At 39.1% G+C, this 25,967-nt stretch overlaps 2 protein-coding genes across 8 annotated transcripts in view; both read right to left on the bottom strand.

Moving 5' to 3' along the window:
• Positions 1–7,742: 7,742 nt before the first annotated feature.
• Positions 7,743–13,306, bottom strand: LOC121518499 (CAAX prenyl protease 2-like). Of its 2 annotated transcripts, XM_041800837.1 has the most exons (7): positions 12,844–13,306; positions 11,150–11,233; positions 10,616–10,694; positions 10,343–10,510; positions 8,410–8,481; positions 8,056–8,118; positions 7,743–7,985 (listed from the first exon to the last, which is right to left on the bottom strand). In XM_041800837.1, the coding sequence occupies exons 1-7, from the start codon at positions 12,862–12,864 to the stop codon at positions 7,765–7,767; spliced, it is 708 nt and encodes a 235-aa protein (XP_041656771.1). In that variant the 5' UTR covers positions 12,865–13,306; the 3' UTR covers positions 7,743–7,764. The 2 variants fall into 2 exon arrangements, with proteins under 2 accessions (XP_041656771.1, XP_041656772.1); XM_041800838.1 differs by lacking the exon at positions 8,056–8,118.
• Positions 13,307–13,400: 94 nt separating this feature from the next.
• ehbp1l1b (EH domain binding protein 1-like 1b) overlaps positions 13,401–25,967 on the bottom strand; it is a 40,904-nt gene continuing 28,337 nt past the window's right edge. For 3 of the 6 annotated variants that reach the window (XM_041800835.1, XM_041800830.1, XM_041800836.1), the window contains 12 exons: positions 22,287–22,458; positions 22,063–22,211; positions 21,400–21,448; positions 20,698–21,022; positions 18,547–18,617; positions 18,371–18,440; positions 18,197–18,249; positions 17,723–17,843; positions 16,566–16,665; positions 16,412–16,485; positions 14,709–14,823; positions 13,401–14,528 (listed from right to left, as the gene is read on the bottom strand). In XM_041800835.1, the coding sequence (XP_041656769.1) occupies positions 14,438–14,528; positions 14,709–14,823; positions 16,412–16,485; positions 16,566–16,665; positions 17,723–17,843; positions 18,197–18,249; positions 18,371–18,440; positions 18,547–18,617; positions 20,698–21,022; positions 21,400–21,448; positions 22,063–22,211; positions 22,287–22,458 (1,390 nt within the window). In that variant the 3' untranslated portion in view covers positions 13,401–14,437. The remainder of the gene's footprint in view (positions 14,529–14,708; positions 14,824–16,411; positions 16,486–16,565; positions 16,666–17,722; positions 17,844–18,196; positions 18,250–18,370; positions 18,441–18,546; positions 18,618–20,697; positions 21,023–21,399; positions 21,449–22,062; positions 22,212–22,286; positions 22,459–25,967) is intronic. The other 3 variants (XM_041800831.1, XM_041800832.1, XM_041800833.1) reach the window with 3 other exon arrangements.

The following is a 25,967-nucleotide window of genomic DNA, read 5'->3' as shown; positions in this document are numbered from 1 at the left end:
AGACACTTGGCATTGGATTTGGTGATGTGAGGCTTGCATGCAGCTGTTCAGCATGGAAATATTGCATGAAGCTCCTGCTGCAAAGTTTTATGCTTACATTAATGCCAGTGGAAGTTTAGAACTCTTCAGCTATGGAATCAGCAGAGTGTTGGTGACTTTTACTATGCACCCTAGCAGTTGTAGACCCTAATGTGATTTTACGTGGTCTTCTGCTTCGTTGCAGAGTTGCTGTTGTTCCTAAACACTTCCACTTTATAACAATATCACTTACAGTTTACAGTGGAATATCCAGTAGGGATGAAGCTTCGTGAACCATCTTATTCCAACTTGGTGTCCATCACAGTACCATGCTTGGTATTGCCAAATACTTTTGTCCATAAAGTGTAGTTAATGGATTTGATTGTTTGATTCCATCATCAATCAACGGTTAACAAAAACAGCCACACTCAGAGGCAGAGTGCAAATTTAGTCCACAAAGATAGTTCAGAAAATGAGTCATTTAAACGTAGAGATTGCACACTTCATATCTTCAGACAGTTTTTCATGGAAGGTTCTCAGTGTATGGGAAATTGTAAGTGTAAAAGTATGTTCAATTGTCATTAAAAATAATGGGAGCCAGAGAGAAAGTAGAAACTTAGCCTACTGTCGTGCTCTTGCCAGAGCAAGAAAGACATAAATAGCTTCAACAAATTTAATGGCATTTGAACCACTTATAATTTAGATATTTTATTTCTAAACATGACTGCCCAAATTCAGATGGAAAAAGTCATACTTATGAACAGCTGTGCTTGCAATTATCCCAATATCATGGAATTGAGATCATTCACAGAATATCTGTCCGACTCGAGTCTAAAGATGATGAGATAACTGTTACCATGAGACCATTTCTATTTTCCTCACACTAACTAATGAGGAACATAAGGGGTCAGGAATAGCAGCATGCAAAGACAGCTTCTTGAGCACTGTAAAGACTGATTTAAGCTGAAAATGTTGGATCAAAGAATCACAATCATTGACAAACTCACCAGACCCCACACCAGTCACTGTTCGGATACAAATCATTACTTTCAGTCATGACTGTGATCATAAAGGAGGAATCATGCCTTTAGATATTAAATAAACAAATAAATTAAAAATAAAAAACAATGACCTATTTTGATATGCACTGCTATTATAAGCACCCTCACAACCCCAACAGACCTTCAGTAGATGGATGTTAAACATGAGTCTGATTTTGAGGTTGAGGTTTCATAAGGCTTCTGGCTGCAGACCAGACATTTCAGCTTTCCTCACAATCAAAGTCTGGTAGTTACATTCATGAAATAACCGCATAGCAAATATTACAGAATAAGCAAAATTTCACAAATAAAATAGAGAACAAGGTCAGAGGTCTAATTTGAACTTTTATTTAACCAAGTAGTCCCTTGAGCTTAAAATCTCTCTTTTGAGGGAGACCAGGCCTAATCCTGGATTAAAATATGTACGGACCTGTGTTAGAAGTAGTTACTGGCTCACCTCAGCTTCATAAAGCTAATAAAGCTAACATAGCTATGCACTAATGCTACTACAGAAATCAGTGTAGCTAGGTTAGCTTTAGCAATGTGAGCTTTAGCAAACATAGCTACAGCTAACATAGCTGCATAGAGAACTTAGCTACTTAGCCTACATAGATGCTTTTTGAGCTTATAGCTTTAGCTATGCTAGCTATGTAGCTATGTTAGCTACACAGCTCCTTTAGCAGTGGGTTTTTTTTAGCAAATGATGTCAGGCAGCACTTACCCCTTGGGGGCGCAAGTAGGGATTTCCACATCAAGAAACATTGCCAAGAAGGTTGTGTTTTGAGCTGTTTATGGCTATGCCTAGTGTTTAAAGTGTGAAATAATAGACATTTTTAATTCTTAAGCTACTTTTGTGTACCAAAAGTAGTGAATTATTTAGGCAACAAAAGGATAGGACACATGCAAACAGGAGCTACTGTATCTACTGTGGCTCACACCTAAGAGCCATTTCTCAGCACAGGCTCGTTTGTGACAGCACTACTTGGTCACTCACCCACAAAGGTTTATTCAGTTGATAGTACATCACTGTTTCAATTAAAAACATGTTTTTGACAAAATGAGGATTTTTTTTATTATGCTAAAGGGGCTCAGATAGCCTCTTAGCTCAGAACAAGAGTCCTCCAGACTTGTTTCTTTACATCTGGCTAGTCAGTGCTAGATGCTAAATGGTCTGCAGGACTTTGCGATATTGATCACCTCCACGCCTTGTGAATCTGTTAACCTGTGATAAAAATGACTTTTCACGAAGTGTAGTTATCATATTCAATGAATGTAGGACTTTTCTAATGATAATTGCAGTGTAAGATATTCATTTATAACTGTAAAGTACTAACTTTCCTCCATTCCCTTATATTCCTAATGGCTATCCCCCACTTCCTGACCTTTGCAAACAAGCTGTAACTAAGTTAGCTTTTGCAGTTTAAGCTTTTGCAAATGTAGCTGAAGCTAACTTAGCTACATAGATAACGTAGATAAGTATTATAGCTGCTTTGTGAGCTTAGCTTTATCTACGTTAGCTACATAGCTCCATTAGCTACATATCTTATGCAGCTAACAGAGCAACATAAGCTATGCTTGCTCTGTTGGAATGTTTTCATGGAGGAGAAGTTTTTTTCCTGTAAGACTTTTCACTTGACTTCTTTAAATGTTTTGTAGTCAGGTTTTTAACTTTTAACTTTTGGTATCCTGTTACCTTAACCCTTATCATAACCCTAAACTGAGGTTTAATCTGATTTTATTTTGAAAGTTTTAGAATGTATTTCTGTTCTTAGATACACAGCGTCTCAGATGAACAATCTGTGAGAGTGGCCGTCACAGATTAACAGTCTTCATACCTGTTAAAAGGAGGCTTTTCCCTTCCACTATCAAATGTTGCTGTGTCATGGCTGTGTTTATGGTGGATTAATGTTGGGTCTATGTAAAGTCTATGAAAGTATCTTGAGGTAACATTTGTTATGAATTGGTACCATGCAAATCAAGATGGACTAAGTGGTTATCTCAGGGTAATTTCCTTAAAAGTAATCATTGCAAGCATGGCTGTTCCTGGCTTCTATAGATTCTTCCTCTGCAGGCAATGAAAGCCAGAGCTGTCAAACTTTCCAGTAACTTTTGTGACAGTTCACTAGCCCCCCAAAAGTCAACCCCATGAGGAAAAAGTCAGGGGATCATGAAAGTCAGAAGACTTCATGCTAGAAAAGAACCATTACACCACTGTAGCATTGTTTTATAAGTGAAGTTTTATGAGCCAGCAGTCTGGACAGTAACACATTTTACAAGCTTCATACTTTTTTCTTCATATTGTTCCTTTTTTAAACTTGACTTTTGTCCTAAAGCAGCTGCACCACTGCTCAAAGCCTCCACGCTGATATCTAAGATACTTAACTTTTCTTTGCCCGATGTTGTCAGCATAAACTCATCGTGTTTAAGCATTTTATAGAAGCTTTTCTCTTCTATCAAATACAGCAGGACACGTCAGTTGTTCATTTTTCCCAACCGCTGGTGTCCTATGACACACACACAGGCGGTTGAGCACACATACACAGACACACACTGAAGCAATTAGCTGCGGCCTTGTGGTTGAATAATGGAGTGTAGGCATTCCTGGTGATTTCGGAGGAGTGCAGGAAAAAGACGATACTTTTTATCCTCTTCTTCTACAAGGTCCATATGTTTCATCTTTCATAGCAGACATGATCGCCTGCTTCCACACCCAGACTGTCAACAAATCTTCACCTCAAATATCTGAGCAGGCCGGGTTGCTGCTGAAAGGTTTAATCCAGAAGGAATAATCACCCTGCCAGCTGAAGTCTACTGTTACTCGAACAATCAGCTAAAAGAATTTGGACATTTGTAGCGGCAGCAATGTCAAAGTTGTGACTTTATGCCAGGTGACCTTTATTAACCTTTATTTAAACTTGAAATAGTTTATTGCGCATGCTTTTCAGCCGTGTCCTTGTTTCTTCATGCTTAGTTTCAGTTACGTTCACACCTGGGAGCTGTCCAGTACAAATATAGCAGCGCACTGTCATCCAGTGAGCTGCAGTGGTTAAAGAACTGAAGACTGTCAGACTGTGGTTTGCCTTATCAAGAACAAGGAAAGGTTTGGAAAATCTAAGTAGTAGGTTCTTCTACTTATTAATCTGAAAAACAAGATTTTAGCCATGCTTAATTACAGGTATTCTTGCATTGCAATGTGGAACTGGAAAAAGGGAAAAATATCAGTGTAATTGCTTTTAATGTTGTGTATTTCTGCATCAAAATTCTACTTTACAACAACAACAGCTGCTGATGAAAATTTCAGTGTCCAAGCTGTCTTTATGCCAAACATTTCTTAGCTTTGGAGAAAGATTTGAAAAAAAAAAAGGGAACTCGCAAAGGCTCAAGAGACAAAAAAGCACAATTGTCTGGACTGTAATTGGACTCACACATGCATAAACAAACTGCAGACAAACAGAAAGGAAATCTGCAGAAAATGGTTTGAACTGCTTGGAAAAGCAGAAACAGAGATGGATAGCAACCGATTGGAGAGAGTAATTCCTGACGGATCATTCCTTTACCAGATGATAGGCTCAGCTTTTCCACAGACTTGGCCATGCATACACAGACATACTACACTTCTTTGTAGTGTCTTTCATGATGCAGCCATATTCCTCCTGAGAGGGAGCATTAATGGTAAATGAATTAACAATGGGACGGAGGACTGATGACTTCACAAAGAAAAGAGAGGAGGCTCAACAGAGACACACAGGCGTTGCATGTTTAGGGCCTTTGAGATAACCTCACCACGCGTCTGACTTCTCTCTGCATCATGTCTTCTTATTCTCTCAGGTCTTCTCTTTAAACAACATATTTTGTTACCCACATCCCCATCCTCCATGTGACCTCACCTCAATTTTCAGAGTGCCTCTTAAAAACAAAAACAAATTGCAAGGCCTGACTCAGCATCTGCACAAGAAGTTAATCATTCCCTTCAACCACAGACCGCTCACATGCTAGGTAGTCCAATAACAGTCTATATTTTATGCTCTCAGTTACTGGGCTGTCTTTATTCCACATTCCCGACTGTGACTCAGTGGTCATCTGGAAGTCTAAGGAGGCAGCTACACATTTGAGACTGTTTACATTTGATCTCAGTCTACATCTCTGGAAAAATGAGGTAAATAGGTAATACGGCGTCTTCTTCCAAGAAAACAGCTGTCAAGCTGATCCACTGCAGTCCTCCCAAATCCCTGAAGTCTCAGCAGTTGGCAGCTCTTTAGCAGCTTGGCGTTCTGGAAAGATCCCAAATATGAGATGAAAAGTGAAAGTGCAGTGAGGAGGGATTATGATGAGAAACAAACACCTTCCTTTATCCATTTAAGGATGGCCAAGCAGCAAAACTGCAGTTCCTCTAGTGTCCACAAGGCTGGCTCCTAAAGTCAAGGAAACACCTAAAACCCCTGTTTTTAATGCCAGTTTTGACAGCTGAAATAAACATGTTTACAGCTGTTCTTAAACCACAGTTGTTGGTCAGAATAGTTCATGTCTATACGGCACATTCAGTATCGTGCACACTGTGTGTGTGTGTGTGGGGGGGTCTTTCTCATTACTCATCTGTTTTGATTTTATCAAGACTAAGAGTTATAGAAGACAGAGGAGGACATACAGTGCTTTATTAATCCCTGAGGGTAAATATAATTACTCTGTTTTCTTAACATGACACTCACAGGCCAAAGTACACAGTCATGCACAAACAGGATCATATGGACAGGAACTGATGGAGAGATGTCAGAGAAGGGGCTGTTCAAAGGAGTGGGAGTTCGGCGCCTTGCTGAAGGGCACACAAGCCGAGCTCAAGAACGTAGCATACAAGAGTTCAGAGACAAAGGGTTAAGACTAAATGGTAGGAGCAAGGGATGCATTGGGACTTAGCCTTTATGCTGACTTTATGTTTAAGACAGTTTTAACATCAACCTGGTGAAGGTCTACAACCCACTGTCTCACTTTTTCAAATGTTACAGGATGTGCCACACTGCTGGATAGTTGCTCCATACAAGTATTATTGCTACAGGATTTATATTTAGTTAGCTGAAAGCTAAGTGCTTCTTATCTGGCCTGCCCACTGAATTGGTTGTGCCCCTAAAAAACAGTGAATAGCCCCTCCCCAGCAGTGATTTATTGATTATGTCAATGCATGTGTGCTGGATCAGAAGCATTGGTGCTAGCATCCTGGCTAACAGTTACCTCATTCTAGGGCTGAAAAGTGAGTCAAGCAACTGTTGGAAATTTTTTAATCGTGTCACTTTTTGACACCTTTTCAACACTTCTTGCGCCCATTTTTTTCTGCCACTCTAAACCAGTTTGTCTATAATTTTACTACTTTTTTGACACTTTTGACCACTTTTCACTACTTTTTACCACTTTAAACCCATTTTCGCAACATTTTTTTGGCCACTTTAAACCAAGTTTTGCCATTTTATTTTCCTCACCACAAACCTATTTTCCCAACTTGCCACCCATCTTTGCATAATTTGCATATTGTCAACCAAAGTTGTCACTTTCTATTACTTTTTTCTGGCCTCCTTACATCTGACATTACTTTCCAAAAGGTTTAGTTCAATGTGCCTGTCCATATTATCATCATGATCACCAACAATCTGGGGAGTCCAAGATTTAGAGTTCAAAGCTGAAACATTGTTAGTTCTTCAGAACAAAGTAAAACTGGAGTGAAAGCTGTTTTTTTATCAGGAGCAGATTTCTAAACCAATAAAAAATGAAATCAAGTTCTTATGTTGGAACCAGGGAATGAACCAAAGTGTCTGGAGTGTCAAATCCAGGGAACTGAACTGGATTGAAAAATATCATGCAAACCTTTATTTTAAAGACCTGTAGTGGTACAGAAGTCTGTGTAGATGAAGTGCCCTTTATGGTTTGGATTGTTTGGTTTTCTTTTTGTAATTAGCTCATCAGTCTGTCTCATTAATCTTAGTTGTCAGTCACAACCTTTCACCTCTCAGTACTAAACACTCAATGTTTCCACTGACCCCGTATCCCCTCTAGTTCCTCCACTCTGCTACTCCACATTCTGAATTTCCTCTGGGACACACTCGAGTTTGCCCCCATCCTCCACCTCCAGCTTCACTTTTCTGAGCTGCATTATTTTTTCTTCCCCTCTTTTCTTCTTCTGCTCTTTCTCTCTGTTGGCATCGCTGTTGTTACTTCTGGCTGTCACTGCTTTTTCTCATAAGTCTGGCTTTCATTGCCTTTTTTTTCCTAATAATGTCACTTTATATAGACGTCGCTCTCCACTTTGGGTCCTTTTGTGTTTGTTGGCCCTCTGTGGTCTGTGTTTCACTCTGTCTGTCTCCTCTAGCCTCCATCGCTTTTCACTCATTCACTTTAGCAGCTCATGTGTTTTTCTCTGCCGCATACACACACACACACACACACACACACACACACACTCAGCGTTCTTTCTCTTTCTCGGCCAGACAAAGTTGTCCTGGTGTTCTTTTTCAATACAGTAGGAAATATTTCCAACCATGCAGGAAATGTCTGCAGAGCTAGAACACTTCTTTTCTCATGCACAACCTCACCAGCTAGATAAAAACACACTCCCTCACTTTAGAAAAATACATTTTTATTTGAAAACCAAACATAAAAATGGACTTTACTGTTTAAAAAGTAGTTTAAAGAGAGGGTGTATATATATTTTACTTCATTGAATCTAGCATACTGAGACTGGAGGGGGAGCCAGCCTGCAGACAGGAGCAGCACCGTAGAAGAAAGGGTCTGTCAGTGGGAAGAGAAGCACCAGAAACAGCAGCAAACCCATCACATATGAGAAGAGAAGAGCTGGTTTCTGAGGGTGTCGAAGGGCTGAGCCGATGTCAGGAAGGCCCTGGCTGTTACAGAACGAATGGCACAAAACTGGACCCACAACGTGGCCTGTATGAGGAGGATAGATGTTTAATGAGGTTTCTTCTAAACAGTGTGTGCAATACAACACGTCTCTCACCTGTTCTCATGAAAATAAAGGCAGTAAATACACCAAACACAGTTGTGTACAAGAACTGCATCCCTAGAACAGAACAACAAAAACACAAATCATGACAAATCTAAATTAAATCAGTTTATCATACCTAAAAAAATACATTTATAAATTTTGCAAAGTTGAAGAAGATCATTAACGAACAAGATTTTGATAAAGATGAATAAATGGAAAAGTTTAAGACATTTCTTACAAAATAAACAGTTATGCTGATACCTGTTTGATGTTTAACTATAACCTTATACTAATAAATAAGCCCCTCTCCAACACATCTGGCCTATAAAATAGATTTGCAAATAATTATTTTAAAAGTTGGCTCACCAGAAACCAACAGGATGACTCTCATGCTGTCCTTGTAGAGGTGCCGTTGCTCTATGATGTGGTGAAAATGAGCTGTAAAGACAACAAAATAGCTCTGGATTACAGGTGCATTTCAACAAATAAACATAGCATGAAAAGTTTATTTTTCCCAATAAATTAAATCAGACAGTTAAACTTCCATATGTGCTAGACTCATGTCATGAAAAGTGAAATATTCCAAAACCTTTTTTTTTCCAATTCCGATGATTATGGATTACAACTCAAGAAAATCCGTTATCTCAAATTGGAATATTGTGGAAATTACCAATTTGCAAAGGTTTTCTGAGCCTTCATTCTCTCACTCTAGTTCAGTGCAACAACTGCAATCATGGGGAAGACTACTGACTTGACAAATGTCCAGAAGACAATCATTGCCACCCTCCACAAGGAGGGGACATTATCAAATCCAGAGTCAACATTGTCAGCCATCTACAAGGATATTTTAGATCACCTCAGAATCTTTAAGGAGATACTGATCTCCTTTTATTGCAGGGTTCGGCACCTGCCCACAGTAAAGCCAAAAATACCAGAAACTGGTTTACTGACCATGATATTTCTGTGTTTGATAGGCCAGCCAACTGGTCTGACCTGAGCCCCATAGAGAATTTCTGTTGAAATATCAGGAGGAAGATAAGAGACTTCCATATATTTCATAACCTTTTTGCAACACATTTTTCCAGTCGCACATTTTTGACCCACTGAAAACAGCTCTGCAACCCACTTTTGGGTCCCAACCCACAAGTTGTGAAAACCACTGCAATGGGGGGATGCACTGGGAAAAGTCTCATGGGTATATCGTCTGAAAGCAGGTGGTCAAAAAAGTCAGTACGCATTCAAATCCCAAGTATTTTCAAGTAATATGGTGCAAATCCAAGTAAAGTCTTCAGTCATTTCAGTTAAAGTCCTAGGTGTGTTACAAGTCCTTTATAATTATGTCAAGTGTCCAAAGTCATCAAATTTATGACCTAACAACCAGAACCATGTAAAAAGTATAAAGGAAATCAAAATGATAAAACACTTGTTAGCATTTTAGGTTAAATGAGAAGATATAAAATGCAATAAGTTAACTGATGTATTTATCCATCCATCATCTGCACTGCTTGTCCCACACTGGGTCACAGGAGTCTGGAACCAATCCCAGCTGTCACTGGGTGAGAGGTGGGGTACACTCTGGACTGGTCGCCAGCAAATTACAGGGCTGACAAACAGAGACAAACAAGCAGTCATACTTGTGCTCACACCTACGTTTGCTTATAGTCACCAATTAAGCTAACAAGCATGTTTCTGGGCTGTGGGAGGAAGCCAGAGCACATGGAGAGGAACCCACACATGCACAAGGTAGAACATGCAACAAAAGACCCTGTTCTGAGGGATCTGAACCAGGAACACTAGCTGTGAAGCAACAGCAAACAACTAATCTAGGAAATCTGTTAGATATTACCATAAACTAATCAGCTAACACATTGAGACCATTCGTTTTATTCGATGTAATCCAAAACAGAAGTTTGACATAAATTCTAGTCTTTGAAGTTTGTACATTTTCTATTTTTGTCAAGGTCAGAGCAGGGATACTTCTTGTTTTTATTGTTTGGGCAACAGTGGGTAATGTTGTTTTCCTGTTGAGCATTATTTTGAAAGATCCTCTGAATATTTTGCCTCCTTCATCATGTATTTTTTGGAGTGGTCAAAACATTAGGAACACCTTTTAATTGAAATATACTCTAGCACACCACTAATGAATATGAAACAGAATTGACACCATCCTGAGCATGTAAACAAGAACTGAAAATATAGAAGCTTCCTAATAGAATGATTTATGGCAGAGACGTTGTATTATTTATATTAGTACATATGAATTTATTCTGCTTAAAGCCTGTGAGTGTTAATGCCATACCGACACCAAAGAAGAGAGGAGCAGTAAAGATAGCAGCTGTGGGTCCTGTGCACGGCACCAGCATGGGCAGCATTGCTCCTCTGAACACCAGCTCCTCTGTCACTGGCGCCACCACCTGGTTTCTCAGCCACACTGCATCGCTGACACACAGCCTCCACGACTGAACATCTGGGACAATAAAAGTCAAGACTTTACGATAACATATACATCAACAGATGCTTATAAGCAGCTATCCAAACCCTCCAGCTGTGATTTATTTTGAGTTTAACTCACCCAGGACAGATTGTAGTTCCTCTGTGAAGCCACTTGGGTTATCCATGGCAGTTTGAACCAAAGGGCCGAGATAAAACACCTGATGTTTAGAAAGAGACAATTGTTTATTACATCCAGTAGGGGTACATAAAAAGACTGCAGGAGGATGTAGAGTTCTGCAGGGATTTTTTTTTCAGTGTATATTTTGAGCTTGCTCTCGGGATGTGCTTCAAACTGTGGTCATTTAGTGTAGGTTGTAAAGAAATGTATTATTGTAGTCTGTGAAATATAAAAACTGAGCATTAATTTAATATTTAAAGAAAAAAATAGGATCCTTAAGCAGTTTTGGAGAAAGAAATATACTCCTTGGTATTGATATTTAGTTTTCTTTTCATTCTTATACTTTTTCTTTATGTTTAAGTTAGACTTCAGCAGTAGGGAGTTCCTCAAGTTGAAAAAAGTCTTTAGCAAAGAAAATATTCCCTTTAAAAGTTTTGTTACAATTGGAAAAGGATGCTTTTATCTTCCTTGTCTGGTGTGGCCCTCCTGACGTACCATAGTAAGTAGCAGAGGCAGGACGGCAGCAGGGAGCAGACCCTCCATTCGAACTCCAATCAGCTCCCACACAGATACGTTCACCTAAAATGGCAGAATATGACTTTATAAACTCAGTTTCACCCCGGAAGAGGTGGTAATGTGTGTATTACACATTACAGATGGCTGCCTATCAGATGTGATGTCAAAACATTAAGATTATAGTTTGTGATCTAGTGTCATGCCCACTGATACAGTATACATACGTCAGTATTTTGCTGCCTCATCCTTAAATCAACAGGGACTGTAATGACATTTTATTCAAATATATGTACTTTAATATGGAGTTGGTCCCTCTTTTGAGGCAGTAACAGCCTCCTCTCATTTGGATGGCTATTCACAAGATTTTGGAGTGTTTCTGAGCATTTATGAGGTCAGGCACTGATGTTTGACGAGAAGGCCTGGGTCACAATCTCTGTTCCAGTTCATCCAAACAGAGCTCAATAGGGTAGAGGTGAGGGCTCTGTGTGGGCCAGTCAAGTTCTCCCACATCAAACTAATCAAATCATGTCTTTATAGTTCTTGCCATGTGCACTGGGGTTCAGTAATGTTGGAATAGAAAATGGCCTTCCCTAAACTCTTGCCACAAAGTTGGAGGCATAGTATTGCCCCAAACATCTTGTTATGCTGAAGCATTATGACTGTTCTTCACTGGAGATAAAGACTTTGGCCCATCCCTAAAGAACATCCCTTTACCAAACTTCACAGTTGGCACAATACAGTAAGTGCAGGCAACCTTCTCCTGGCATCCATCAAACCCAGACTCACTCATCTGACTGCCAAACAGAGAGGCGTAACTGGTCATTCCACAGAACAAGTTTCCACTACACAATCCAGTGTCAGTGTGCCTTAAACCAGTGTTTCTCAAACTGGTGACCCACTTTTATAAGTTCCAACCCATCGCAACCCAACAGCTTTGTTTTATGCTGAAGGCTGGTGCTAGCTTTAATTGCATTATTTACAGACTCAGTCTGGTCCTGGCCTGATGCTCTCTGATTTGCAAGCCAGGAAGAAGCCACTTTACTGCCATTACATAGGCTTTCTTCAAATGCTTGACCCCTTAAGCCCTCAGTAGTTGTCTGGTCTGTAACAATCTGCTTCTTTTTGTTCAATAACTGTGACTTTAGCTCTTTTGCCATCGAGTAGCTGGTAGAGCCTTGCTTTCTGTTTCACTATGGTAGAGAGGGTGTTATAGGGTAGAGCCCCCCCATGGGACTATAATGTGTACTTGAGAAATAAATGTCACATTAAATACTGTAGCAAAGACTTAATTAAAACTCACTGTGGCTAAACTGTGGTTAAATAATTGCTCTTGATCAGTGCTAGTAATGAAAATCAGTGCACACTAATGACAGGTAAATTTGACCCACTGGCTGTTTTAGGTACATAGAGATCCCCAGTGGTTCTAGTGTTAAACATTTTACACCTTAACAAGTCTCAAATTCTATGTTTGACTGGTAAAAGAAAGCAGGGGGAGACTTTTATTTCAAGGGACAAGATTAGCTGAGAAATTAATCGTCCTGCTCTGTCCACAGGGGGTGCCAAAATTAAAACAACCTTAAAACTCTTCACAGAAAGTGCGGTGAACAATGACTAAAACTGAACAGGTGAAAATCAGAGCCAGATAGTTGAATTCTACCTTGTTTAGTACTCACTTCGACATCAGTCCAGTGCATCCATGCTCTCACTACTGCAGGTGACAGCGCAGACACCAGCAGCACACTGACACAGCGACGTTTTATCACACTGGGGTGGTCCCTGCACAAATACAATGACAGTTAAATATTCAAGTCTAACAGCACAGTATCAGATCCGCTGTGGGTCGTATACCTGGGTAAGCTGCTTCTCCAGACGTACAGACTGCCAACGTATGCACATGAGAGCAGAAGGCAGCTCAGCACACACACCCAACATGTCTGTGTGTTCTCCTCCTGCATTATTATCACTACGTCATTTTCTGTGTCCTGGACAACAGAACTGAAGATTTTTAAGGTGATTTGAAGTGTCTTCAGGTGAGCTACAGCTAGCACAGACTCATCATGCTGTGGATTGGTCTGTCATTTCAGATTAGTGTAGTGAAGCAAGCTGATTAACTCTAATGCTCTAGTGGGAGGACACACAGGCACACATACTAGTGATTTTCTTAACAGGCCTGCAGAACAGGAAGTGGATATTTTAATACCTTCAAACACCGTAGTTCAATTTATAAAGCTCATGATTTTACATTTTTATTGTTGTGCTTGAAACTAAAACAAAACTACAAATCCAAAGTTGTAAGCCAACCAATATTGATTTTTAAACACATATCAATATTATTAGTCATTACATTTTTACATCATAAATAAAGACAACATAGGGAAACAGTGTGATAGGTTTACAGTAGTGACATGAGATGGAGTACCACTTTAACAGCACAAATCTAAAAACATGCACACAGCAGTCAAAGAACAGAAATGAGGAAACGTGTTCAATCCTGTGAAATAAGCAGAAATAAACATCACAGCTGTATAAGTTATGTTTTTTTAAAGGCACTTCAGATACAAACTTAAAGCATGAGATCACTTTGAGCTTCTTTTGTGCTCAAACATGGCTTCAACCTATCAAGATAACTTTAAAAAAAGAAAACAGTTGAGATTATATCTTGGCAATAAGAGAGAATAGTTTCAGGGTATCTCAAAAAAGTTGAAAATGTTACTCTCAAAATCCTGGGTTTGAGTCCAGCTCACAACTTATAAAGTGTTTAACTTAAAAGTATTTCAAAGCAACAACAAACTATTCTGATAAAGTTTGCAGGACTTCACAACTTTTGGCTAAATCTTATAGTTTTGGACAAGAAGGAAACCTTTACTAAAATAGTATAAAAAGAAGGTGAAAAGAGAATGAGACAAACCCTAAGAACAACAAACACACAAAAACACAAATCACCACATGTGCAATCGGAGTACAACAGTCTGAAACAGTATTTAAATAAATAAAAACACATCAACTTCACTTAAAATACTTTAACATTAAGACAGACTGAAAACAATAAGAACACCTTTTAAAGATGACACATTTTGCAGCCCTTATCTTACCACAAGATTTCTTCATGATAAGCATGAACAGTTCTTCATAAAAACAAAGGCACCAGGAATCAAGGAAAACTGAATTCCTGTTTGTATCATGTGTGCAAAAATTTCAAAGCTCAAACAACTGAGTTGTTTGTTGTGGCGTCATACGTTTGTCAGAAAAACAGTCTGTGTCTCTTCCTCACTGTATGACACATTTTTCTTTGCTGTTGTTGTATTTTCTCCTCCTCATCTCAAGACCTCTCTCTAGACGCTCATCTTCCTCTAAAGCCCTAAAAACAAACACATTTGACATATTTTATCATTTTAAGAGTTAAGATAACAAGCATGAGCCAAAAAGCATAAGATGAAGTTTAAATCATTGAAATGTCTTTTTTTTTTTGGGGGGGGGGTTGTTATATCCCACTGACTTATTTTGTCTATTTAACACACACTACTACACATTTACGTACCCTCTCTCCTTAGCATCGATGTCTCTGATGATCTCGTCCCGTTGGTTAACCAGAGAAACGAGCTCCTGGAGGAGCAGCTGCTCCCTCTGCTGCTGAGTGGATGACTTCTGCCAGTCTGAAACATAAACATTCAGAGCATATAAAGACCGTATATGAAAATGCTGTTGGCTGCTTTATATAAGATATTTCAAGGTTCAAGGTATCTTTATTAGTACAAAAAAGGGTAAGTTTGTTATGTGATACCTCTGGTGTGAGTGGTCTCAAATTGTTGGTATATGTATGCCTAACATACTGCCTATGTTTGTCCTCATTAACAGTTTATTCATTTAATAGTTTATACATTTCAATGCAATAAAGGCTTTGGATGCAATGGACAGGTAGCCGAATACTTTTTGTCCATATTGTGTGTATCTAATATCTGTAGATAGTTATTTCTAGGCGGATAATCCTTTTTCTTTACACTGCTACGAAGGATCTTTTAGTTAATTTTTTAAAAGAATAAAATTCATACTTTTTTGTTTTTTGATGAACTTTAAAAGCAAACAAGATCAACAGCTACAAGATTGATTATTTCTATGTTGTTTTTATCTATTCCTGTTATGACATCTAGGGTAAACGTGCCTGAAGAACATTTTCCACAACAGAGAAATGTGTTAAACTGCTGACAAAAAGATAGCATTTTGTCGGTAAAAAAACATGGACAGGACAGAATCAGCACAATGAAATTGGTAACACTTTGTCCACAGGGGTCGCCAAAATCAACACAAATTTAAGTTTCTCACACAGACTCTTTAATCAGCATCTTGTTATTCTATGAAAAATTATATTTCTTCACACTGTAAACCCGGATTTTGTTTCTAATTAATTTTTTTTTAGCAATTATTACTTATTCTTTCATGTTTTGTCAAAAAATGTTGACATTACTAAATCAAATTAGTCATCTGTATTATTCAGCTGAAAGATGCAATGCAATGATCATGTTAAGCTGAGATAACTTAGTATGTTTAGTTCTTTAAGAGGGGGGAGGGGCTATTTCAAAATTTCAAAAATCCATGGGTGAGACTGTCAGTGCATCTGTTGGCACCGGCAGGCAATGCTTCCACCATGACAGTCCACACATAGCGAAGCCAATGTTTTGCCTCACCATGTTTCCACCCAACCAGGAAGGGAGTAATCAGCAAATTAGATTTTGTGAGTGATCTGGATCACCGTCTGGATCCAGGAATGCTTTTAAAGGATACTTCACTATTGGAAGATAGGGCTAATGGCGGAGGTCTGTGCTCTCTGAGTGCTTTTACAGTTTCATATATTTTTATGTAAGTTAAACTTAGCATTGTTATTTCATACAACTTAGACTTCATTTATGTGAACTAATGATTTTTAGTAAAGACTACTAATATACACTTAATATGCCTACTGCATAAAATTAAGGTTCTATGTTAATACAACTTGACCTCTTTAGTATCAGCTTGTGTAAAAACTAAAGTGGTATAAGGCAATCGGTTTACTCATGCTTATTAGTAATGTCAACTAATTCAGGTTTAGAGTGCAGATTCAGCCACAAAACAGCATGAAAGGTGGTTGATTTTAGTGTTGCTTAACAATGCTAGATTATACTTAATTATAAACAGAATAATATCCGATGTGACTTTGCTAGATGAACTGAAATTTAGAACACTTTCCCCCTACTGTTTGTGACTTACCTTCGATAGCCATCATGACCCGAAGCTCTCTAGTCAGAAGCTCAAATCTCCTCTCTAGATCCTGCTCTTCTTGCCTGTAGAAAAAAAATCTGTGAGTATTTAGACTTAAGTATTTAGTAAGTACACTAGCCTGTTTGTATGTGAGAGGTCTTACAGCAGCTCCAGGTGGTCCTGTCTACGGATCAGAGCGTTCTTCTTGTTCACCAGAGTAAACCACTCCTGGATCAGCCTCTCTTCTTCATCACGGTCACTGCCTGAAGAAACAGTGAAGAAAAAAGTACAGTTTGTTTGCAGCTCTAAAAGCTATTATCAAGTGTGGAAAATACACATGGAGAGTCTAAAGGCTCATTTCTGTTCAATGTTTGTACTCATATGGATACAACCACGGGTACAGATAGAGATCAATGTTGTTCAGTAATAGTGAGGGCAGTGCATAGCAGCGTAGCTAACAGTTCAAGCCAAATCAAGAAGGTAAGATAAGATAAGATAAAGATGAGATATTCCTTTATTAGTTCCGCAAGGGGAAATTCCAAATTTACAGCAGCAAGTGTGGAGTGAACAAAGCACACAAGAGAGTAAAAAGAGCATTCAATCAAAACAATGAATAAAGACAAAATAGGAAATATAGAAATGTAACTTACAAAAAAAAAAAAAAATTAAAAAGAACTTAAGAGTTTTTCAAAACGATCATTGACACATAAAGTTTGCTCCTTTGTGTACCAGGACAGAAAACTATGATAGAGTAACTTGGCAGACGACATGTGAAACCATGAGCTCTTATGGATTTGATGTCAACCCCAAATGTAACTGGAGGATGCGAATGAATGGGTGATGACAATTTTATTAACATATGCGCATGTAAAGGGAGCATTACCCAGCTAACTAATGTAAGTGAATTAGCACTAACCCACGCTTTAAAGATACATTTCTATCCATTTTTTTTTTTTTTTACCAAGCATCAGCATTATTGATCCAAACACACTGAAAATACATGACACTGTCCATACTTCTGTAAACTTTCATCCTGGTGGCAGTGTAAGGAAAGGAACTCTCCACTACTGTAGATTTACTGGTATGCAAACATCTCTGAAGTAAAGTTCTGGCAGGGACTTTGCTGCTTTTAGAAACTGGGACGGGATGTAGATTTACAGTACGTTGTATATAACAGAGGGAAAATTAAAATTGCATCCTGCAGCTCCACATAGTGTTAAACGGCAGCTGCCACCATACTCAGCTATGTGAAATAGTGATGGTTTTAATCCAATCAAACTCAGTGATGATAATTTAAAGATGTTTTTATGTGTGACTCACCTGTTTCCATGAGGCTTCGCAGTCGTCTCTCCACCACAGCAGCTCGGCTGTCGATGTGCTTCTGCTCCGTCTCTAAGGCTGCCAGCTCACTCAGTACGTACTGACTGGTGTCCTGCAGACACTGACCATAACCCCATTTCACACACACATGCACGCACAAGCAAATGAACCCACAAACCAACATGAACGTGAAAACGGAGGAAAAGAGATAAAAAACAAAAAGGGAATTGGGGAAACAGGAGGAAACAGGCGGTCCAAGATTAGAGTGTGGCTAAAAGGATGGAAATACAGCTGTGGGAGCAGAGACTTCATGATTCTGTGAGGAACTGATTATTGTGATTTTAGCAATATGCATGCAAATATCAATCGATCAAAAAGCCTAAAGAAGTTGATTTGATTTAATCAGACACTTGATACAAAGATGAAGAAAAGATGATGCAGAACAGAAAAAACAGTGAAAAACATCAGACTGACCATCGGCTCCTCCTCTTGTTTGGGAGGCAGTGTGTCCGCTGCACTTTGCAACTCTGCAAACATAAACCCAGCAAAGAATGAAAAGTTCAGAGAGACAAGAACATAAAGAGTTACATAAATATTTACAGTGATGTCAAGTATTGTCTTAGAAAGGCTCAGGCTTCAGGCACCGACCTGTTTTATTAGTGGTTTCTGTTGCAGAGTGAGCCATCAAGTCTTCATCCTGGACAGGAAAGACATCAAACTTTAAAAAACAGGAACTATTAGGACCATGATACATGAGGAAATTGTGAAATAGGGCAAAATATTTTCAAATACAGGTAAGAAAATAAAGTCTTATGTACTGTTACCTTGGCCTGTCCAGGTTTGACTGCTTTGTTCATTGACCTTGGTGGAGGGACCGGGGTTATTGACTCATCCACTGAAAAACAGACGAAAGAAACCATGAGAAGTTTGATATGAATCGTTTAAAACCACATAATTACAAGACTTTTACTGTTTTTGTTAGTGCGCATGTGCGTTGTGATAAGATTTTATTAGAGGTAAAAACATTTGTATCCATTTCCTGGTTGTTTTGCTTAAGTATGCAGCGTTACCTGTTTTCCTTGACTAAATAGCTTTAAACCTCCAGAGTTGCTACCAGCAGATGAGAGTAACTGAAATGTGTCATCTGTAAAACTGAAAGGGTTTTGGCTTGACATAATCATAACAAATAGATCATACAACCAAGACGGTGACTGAGAAAGTAAGTGTACTACTATTGGAGCCATATTGCCTGTTTTATGGCTGCATCAGTCGACAACATGGAAAATTTTAGATGGGCATCATTATAAACACATCTGCAGAGGAAGTCAGCAAAATTCGATTTAATGGAAATGAGTCTGAGTTACTTGGCATCTTATGGAAACTTGAAAAAGCTGGTAGAATCTTAATCGAGCTGCTGTGGACTTGATTTAAAGTTTTGTTTGTCTTTCTGTCTAGTCTCCTTGCTTAATTGTGCTACTTAACATTCCTAGGTACCCTGGAGACACACAAATGTTCCCACTCAGCACCAGCACTAGCTTTGGCCAGAAGACATTATGTCTGCTCCATTTAAAACAATGTTGTATCTCAGGAATGCCTCCAGGGAATTTCTTTAACACAAGTATAACTGTCCACTGGGACTCAAAGCATTACAAAATATTTTGGCCACAAGTTATTTTAGCAAATTTCACACATATTTCTGATAGGCTACAATGAGTATTTGCAGGTTTTCTGTCCTATTCTCGACAAAAAATCATCTCAGAATTGCCCACAAGGACGGCAGAAGATGATTTCTTTTTAGAAAATCAAGATATAAATTAAAAAGACATTAAAACCCTGCCTGTATCATCATTATGGCTGCTAAATTTGTCATTCCTCTGTTAAAATGTTTCTTAAATATTAGTGAAGGCAAAACGTACACTTTCACTTTCACCATAAAACTACCAGACTTTTCATTTCTATCTAGAACAAGCATGGGCAGAAAACAGCAAGCCACAAAAGAATGGGACTCATGAAACCCTGCAGTCGCTGAGCAGTCTCTTCTCTCTGCCAGCATCCCAGTCTCTGAAACCAGCAATGCTCAAGCGCTGACTTTTGGCAAGGTAAAGCATTAAGAAGCTTTCATCTTGTTGTGGACCGACACATGCCTTGTAGCCCTCCCTGTCAGTGCCAGTGGTAGCACTGAAGTCACCAAGAAGGACCAAGGCATCACCCCCAGGACCAAATCTATCACCGAGTTCAGTCTCATGTAGAACGCTTCCTTTGCACAGAGTTCACTCACCCCTGTCAGAGCATAGACAGCAATGAACAAGACCAAGCCCAATGAATAGGTCAATATTGGTTGCAGTAGATGCTTATTGACAGGCCATACTTTCAATATCAAAGGGGCCAGTTGGCTCACAGCCGCTAGCACCAACCCCTCACGCTGTGGCATCCATCAGCGTAGCTGGATTGGTAGTAGGTGAATCCACCCACACTAGTCTCGCCAGTGCACGGGTGCACCAGCTCTCTCAAGGTTGCCAGAGTATGCATGAGTCTTACTGAAGAAAAGTCATGTTTAAGGTGCCACCCTGGAAAGACTGCTTCAAGTCTAGCCGAAATGGTTGAGAACTGGTTGACGACACCTCACCACTGCCAGCAACATTCAACCTACCTGATCAATGCTTGCTGTGCAGGGATTTCCTCATCCGGCAGCGAGGCTTTACCCCACCACCTCCATGTGACATGCAGCTCATCTAATGGCTGCAGTGTCAACAATAGAATGTCAGAACGGTAGTTAAATGCTCTATGCTCCTCTCTAGCACTGTCTCAGGGACTTACTATGCACCAGCAGACTGGAAGAAGACATGCTCCTGTGTTTAGGCAATGTTCTCACATTGCCAACAACATGGCTGCCCATCAAAGCTTTAACATGTGCAAAGACTTAAACATGTAAGTATAACTACACTGAAATGTTGATATGTAATGGTAGTCGATACCTTTAAGCAGTCGCTTGGTCCTCGGTGGAGGAACAACAAGTGTGCTGCTTCCTCCCTCCTCCAGGCTCACTCCCTCATTCAGTCTGGACATGCAGAAAGCAGCTGCGTCCACCGTAGTGGGACCAGGACCAGTGGGAGTGAGACCATAGCTGGACTGGCTGCTGTTGTGTTCTATCTGCAGCACGCTCAGCTCCTGGTTTGTGAAGTGTGAGCGGATCTGGCTGAGGTAGGTCATGACAATGAGCCTGTCGGGGACCGACAGAAGAACCATGTCTGACGGCTCCAACAGTCGAGAGATTCCCAGGGCTTCGAAACCATCGAACGCCTGACAGGTTAAGTAAAGAAAGACATCATCACCTCATAAATGCACTGGGAGTAAAATGGGAATAATTAAAAAAATAAAAAGCTCAACGAACACTTGTAAGCTAAAATGATAATTATAGACTATAATATGTTTAATCTATTTGAAATGCATCTATCCACTGATTAAATTAAATAAACAGCAAAGTGAAAAAAGGCACTTGTAAGTTATTCTTAGTGTTCCCATACAGCATAATGTCAAAAAAATCCTACAAAATTGGAGTTGTTCTCTCCTTGCCTTTAAATTAAGACCATAAGAGCAATGACTGTATGATCACCAAAAACACGCCTTATTGCACTCCCTCTGAATATAGACTGACTAATCACGAACTGGATCCTTACCTTCTTGTTGTTGAGCTTGATGTCATGAGAATCCAGTTTGTCAAAATCTCTGAATGGAAAAAATTATCAAAGAATTCAGTGGGGAAAAACACGTCCATGAAGATGACACAAAAGTAAATCTGAATCTTTAATTTAAATCTTAGATTCGTCTGCTCAGAATGAAACAATGTAGGTTACAGAAAACAAAACACTAATTGAAATGTCTTTTTTTTTATATAAAACAAACCAAAAAAAAAAAACCACATAATTATCAACTATAGAAAGAATTTTGCAAAAGAGTCATCAAAACTTTAATTCTTTTTAAATGTCCTCTATTTTTTCAAACCTTTTCAAAATCTCAAAATTCTTGTCAAACATTTTTTTTGTAATTTTCAAAGAAAAAAATTCAAAACTGTTGTTATATTCTTAAAACTATTATCATTTTAAATTTTTTTTTCATTTAAAAAAATTCTTGTGTGGGAAAAAGGGAAAAAATGAACACATATTTGCCAATTTTTTCAACATTCTGTCAAAAAATGCTCAAACTTTTATCTTAATTTTCAAATGTGACACAAGGTTTTTGCAGGAATGCAAAATGGTAAATATAATTCTCTCAATTCAACAGAAAAAAAAACATTGAAGCGTAAAAATACAAAACAAGTTTAAAGATGATGTCTAGCTTACATTTTGTCTGGATGGAAATGGTGCAGAAGGGCACAGAAAGCAAGTCCATTCCTCCAGGAAGTGCTGAAGTTTGTGACTTTTACCCCCCGGTAGCCATTGGTGATGTTCTGACACCACTGGAGCAGTGACTGACTGGAGTTCACCAGACTCTGCAAGAAAGAAGCAACACTCTAAATAAAAAGTATTTCAGAGTGAATAACCACACAAGCATTCTGTATATTTACCTCTGCAACATCATCCTTCCCATCAGCCTCCTCCCTGACTGTCGGGACAGGATCAGGAGACTTCACATCAGGTGTTTCTTCTTCTACTAATGTAGGAAGTCGAGTTGCCTTCATGTCCTCAAGATGTGATGTTTTCTTTCCTACAGAGAGGTCAGCTTGTTGGCCCTTTAGCCTGAGTAGAGACAAGCAAAAAACAACTGTTGAAGAACAGAAAAGCTACTTTGGTTTGGTCAAAGAAAAATGCGATAATCCATGCAGCATGGTATCAGCACTGACGATGACGTGCAGAAGCAGGGGAAAGAAAAGCAAGCTTGGGGGCATGGCAGACAGCAGCACTGACGGTGTTTAATTAACTAAATTAGAAACATTCAGCATGGATGGGCTGATCAACACAGGTCTATGTCGTTTGATAAAATAATTATCAGCTCAGAAACAAGAAAAGCTTACACTTGTAGAAACTACACGTTACAAAGTTTGGCTCATCTGGCATATCATAAAAATCAATTTCAGAGCTATTTTGAGTCTTCTAAGTCAGTCAAAACAAGGAACTTTTTGAACATTTTCAGGCTGAGGTGGTGAGTTAGCCAGTCAACCAGTAAACTATTGCAATCCACTGGAAATGACTGAAATAAAAATCCAGGGTCAAATGGGTGAAACTACTAACTCTGGTTGTCCTTTTACCTTTCTTTGGCTAGAATTTTAGTTTTCTGGTGAGTGTAATTTTTTATGTTTTGTCCTTTTGGTCTATGACCAAGTTTCTGAAAAGTGAAAATCAATCCAGTCAGACAGTACTTGACGTTTAGTGCTAATACTCAAATGCTAGCAAGGACACAAAACTTCAACAAGAGCTTAACATGTGTAAGTTAGCATTATCCTTTAGCATCTTAGCGTACTGACTTTAGCATGTAGTTCAATGCTGTGTCTACTGTTATGTCTGACTCAAAGCTGCTAGCATGGTCATAACATGTGTAAGTTAGCATTATCCTTTAGCATCTTAGCGTACTGACTTTAGCATGTAGTACATTGCTGTGTCTACTGTTATGTCTGATTCATAGCTGCTAGCATGGTCATAAAGTCTTTAGTCTTCTATGCAAACTAAAGTGACACCAAGTTTGTGGCTATATTAGTCTTATAATGAAATATTCAAATGTTATGGCTATCAAATGTCTGGCCATTTCTGTCTTCATTCAAATATGTCTGTAAAAGTATCCATCACTTTATGAAAATAAAGTCTTCAGTCATGTAAAGTCTACACGTCATTGTATCACAAATTCAAGGCTTCAGCATCATTTTATAGAGCAGCAAAGGTTGAAAGCCCAAGCTGACTTACACATCCTCCCATCCTTCTTGATTTTTTCCCACCCCACTGTCCAGTGGCTCATCTGCCTCTGTTAGCGATATTTCCTGTAAGATCTCAAAGCTGGGAATAACTTCGGTCCCAGTGTGCTCAGTACCCCCTGTGATGTCCAAGTCAACGTCACAGGGATCAGGGACAAGGCGCTTCATACTTCTATGGCCAGAGGAAGGAGAAGTGTTGCCAGTCATCAGATGAATTTTAGCCAATAAGAGCCTCTCTTCCTCTTGGAGCTGTTGGTCTTTGGTGAGATGGGTAAGATCAAAGATGTGTGCTTGTGCCTCAGCATCAGTCTTTGTGGTGTTTGAGTCAAATGGTGGGGGGCTCAAGTTTTTATCAACAGTCGTTTTACGGCTGCTGTGGGAATCAGCAGCTATTTTTGTGTCACAGTTAAGTTTACTGTGGTCAGTGTCAGAGTCTATCTTAGTCTGTTTGGTGTCAGAGTGTACGCTGGCTGTGTTTTCACCCAGAGGAAGAGGCTGAGGCATCACAGATGATTGAATGAGTTCTTCTTCTTCTTCAGTGATTGACTCCAGGCTGCGAACAGTTTCTGTGACATCCTCTCTCATTATCAGCTCTTTCTGGACTTCACTGCATTGCAGAGAGAGTTTTGGTCTTGACATTTGATTGGTTCTTTTCCCTTGTTTGGACTCCAAAGCTGTATTGTGATGATGGCCGTCGGTCAGGCTGGTTAGAGAGGGTTCAGGTATATTTGGCAGACAGATGTCAGAGCCCTGGTATAAAGTTTTTCCACTGGATGAGAATGCACAGGGCTCCTGAGTAACACCAAATGATGGCTGGTCATGGCTAAAAACAGAAAAGGACATTTCAGAGCTGAACCTCAAGGCTGACATGCTTTTGAAAAAACTGCCATGATCCACCACAATGTCCTCATCATGCTCTATTCACCTGTGACAGCACACCAACACTCATCACAGCCAGATCTCCATCTTGTTAAGGTCACCAGATTCAAGCATGAAAAGCACAAATAGTGAAAAAAACGACTAACTCTCCACAAGCATTTTTCCCTAATTTGGCTAAGATCACTGCTGTGTCAAGCTTGCCAAAGGTCTCGACATCCACATTATTTGGACAAGAGTTTCCCAGGACTTCAACAAGTGTGTCAGGACAGAGGTCTGGCTAGTGAGAATAAAACAAACCAGACATGCTAGAGGCATAAAAATATGTAAATCACTCAGAGCAAGACACCAATTTAACACATGCTGAATATAATCCAGTGAGCATTAAAATACATTCATTCATTCAGAAACAGAAAGTAAAAAAGGAGAAAGATTGCAACAGTGACACTGGAAAGAGCCATACAGGTGAGGCTTTAGGCAGGTTGTAGTTTCCTCTATGAAAACTGTTCACTATGCTTTAATTTACGGATTTGTTGGAATCAGCATTCATTAGTGTGGGAAGGTTGTCCACTAACTGATCCTATATAATGAAATATAACAAAATGGAACGGATATGAAGGTCAAAGTGATCTCAGTGTCAATCCTTCAGTCTAAAATGGATGTTGTAGTAAAATTAAAAATAATACCCTCCAGGCAGCCATGAGATATTGCTTCACAAAAACAGAATGAGAAAATCACTGGTCAGAGAAGGAGAAAATCCATCAAGAACATTATGTTGCAGTGAAAATAAACCTGAATAACATTATTAGGGTCTGCTCCAAGATCATCTGGGTCAGGCAAATAGACTTGTATATCCCTCTGTGAGATTCAGTTAAAAAGAAGGCAAAGAACATTATAGCTGACCTCATTACATTTTGGCTAATTTGGCTAATGCCTTCAGGTCATTGTTACTAGGTAACTCTTAGTAAAACTAATGATTACTCTAAATTAGGGCTGTAAAAAGTTTGTCATTTTTAATCGTAATTAATCAAAGAATTTCTGTAGTTAATGGTGATTAATCACACCCTTTGTATCACATTTAAAAAGTCCTCTATTTTGCATTTCAAACCATTTTGGCTTCGTCTACGGTCTTAAACTAAGGGTAATTGACTTCTTTTGCTGCTTTTAAAAGTAGTAGATCCAATATTATAACACAATCTTAACCAAAGAAAAAGGATTTGTTATGGGCTAAAAATGAATTAAGAGAACGTTAAAAAGGTTCAGATGACTTCTGACTTGTTCATTGAGCTGTCTGTGATGTTTATAAAGTAAAATGAGACGTTAAGATAAAGTGGTGGACTTACATCACTGTGACTGTAAGAATAAGCTGATGTGCCTTAACCTAAGTGTGCTGGAAAGGATAATAAAGCATGAGATTAATTGCGATAAAAAAAAATAGTGCTCTACTGCAGAACTTCATTAATCACA

This window comes from Cheilinus undulatus, linkage group 12 (assembly GCF_018320785.1).
Source record: "Cheilinus undulatus linkage group 12, ASM1832078v1, whole genome shotgun sequence".
Taxonomy (NCBI): Eukaryota; Metazoa; Chordata; class Actinopteri; order Labriformes; family Labridae; genus Cheilinus; species Cheilinus undulatus.
Note: the sequence above shows the minus strand (reverse complement) of the source record. Positions and strands in the feature narration are given on the sequence as shown.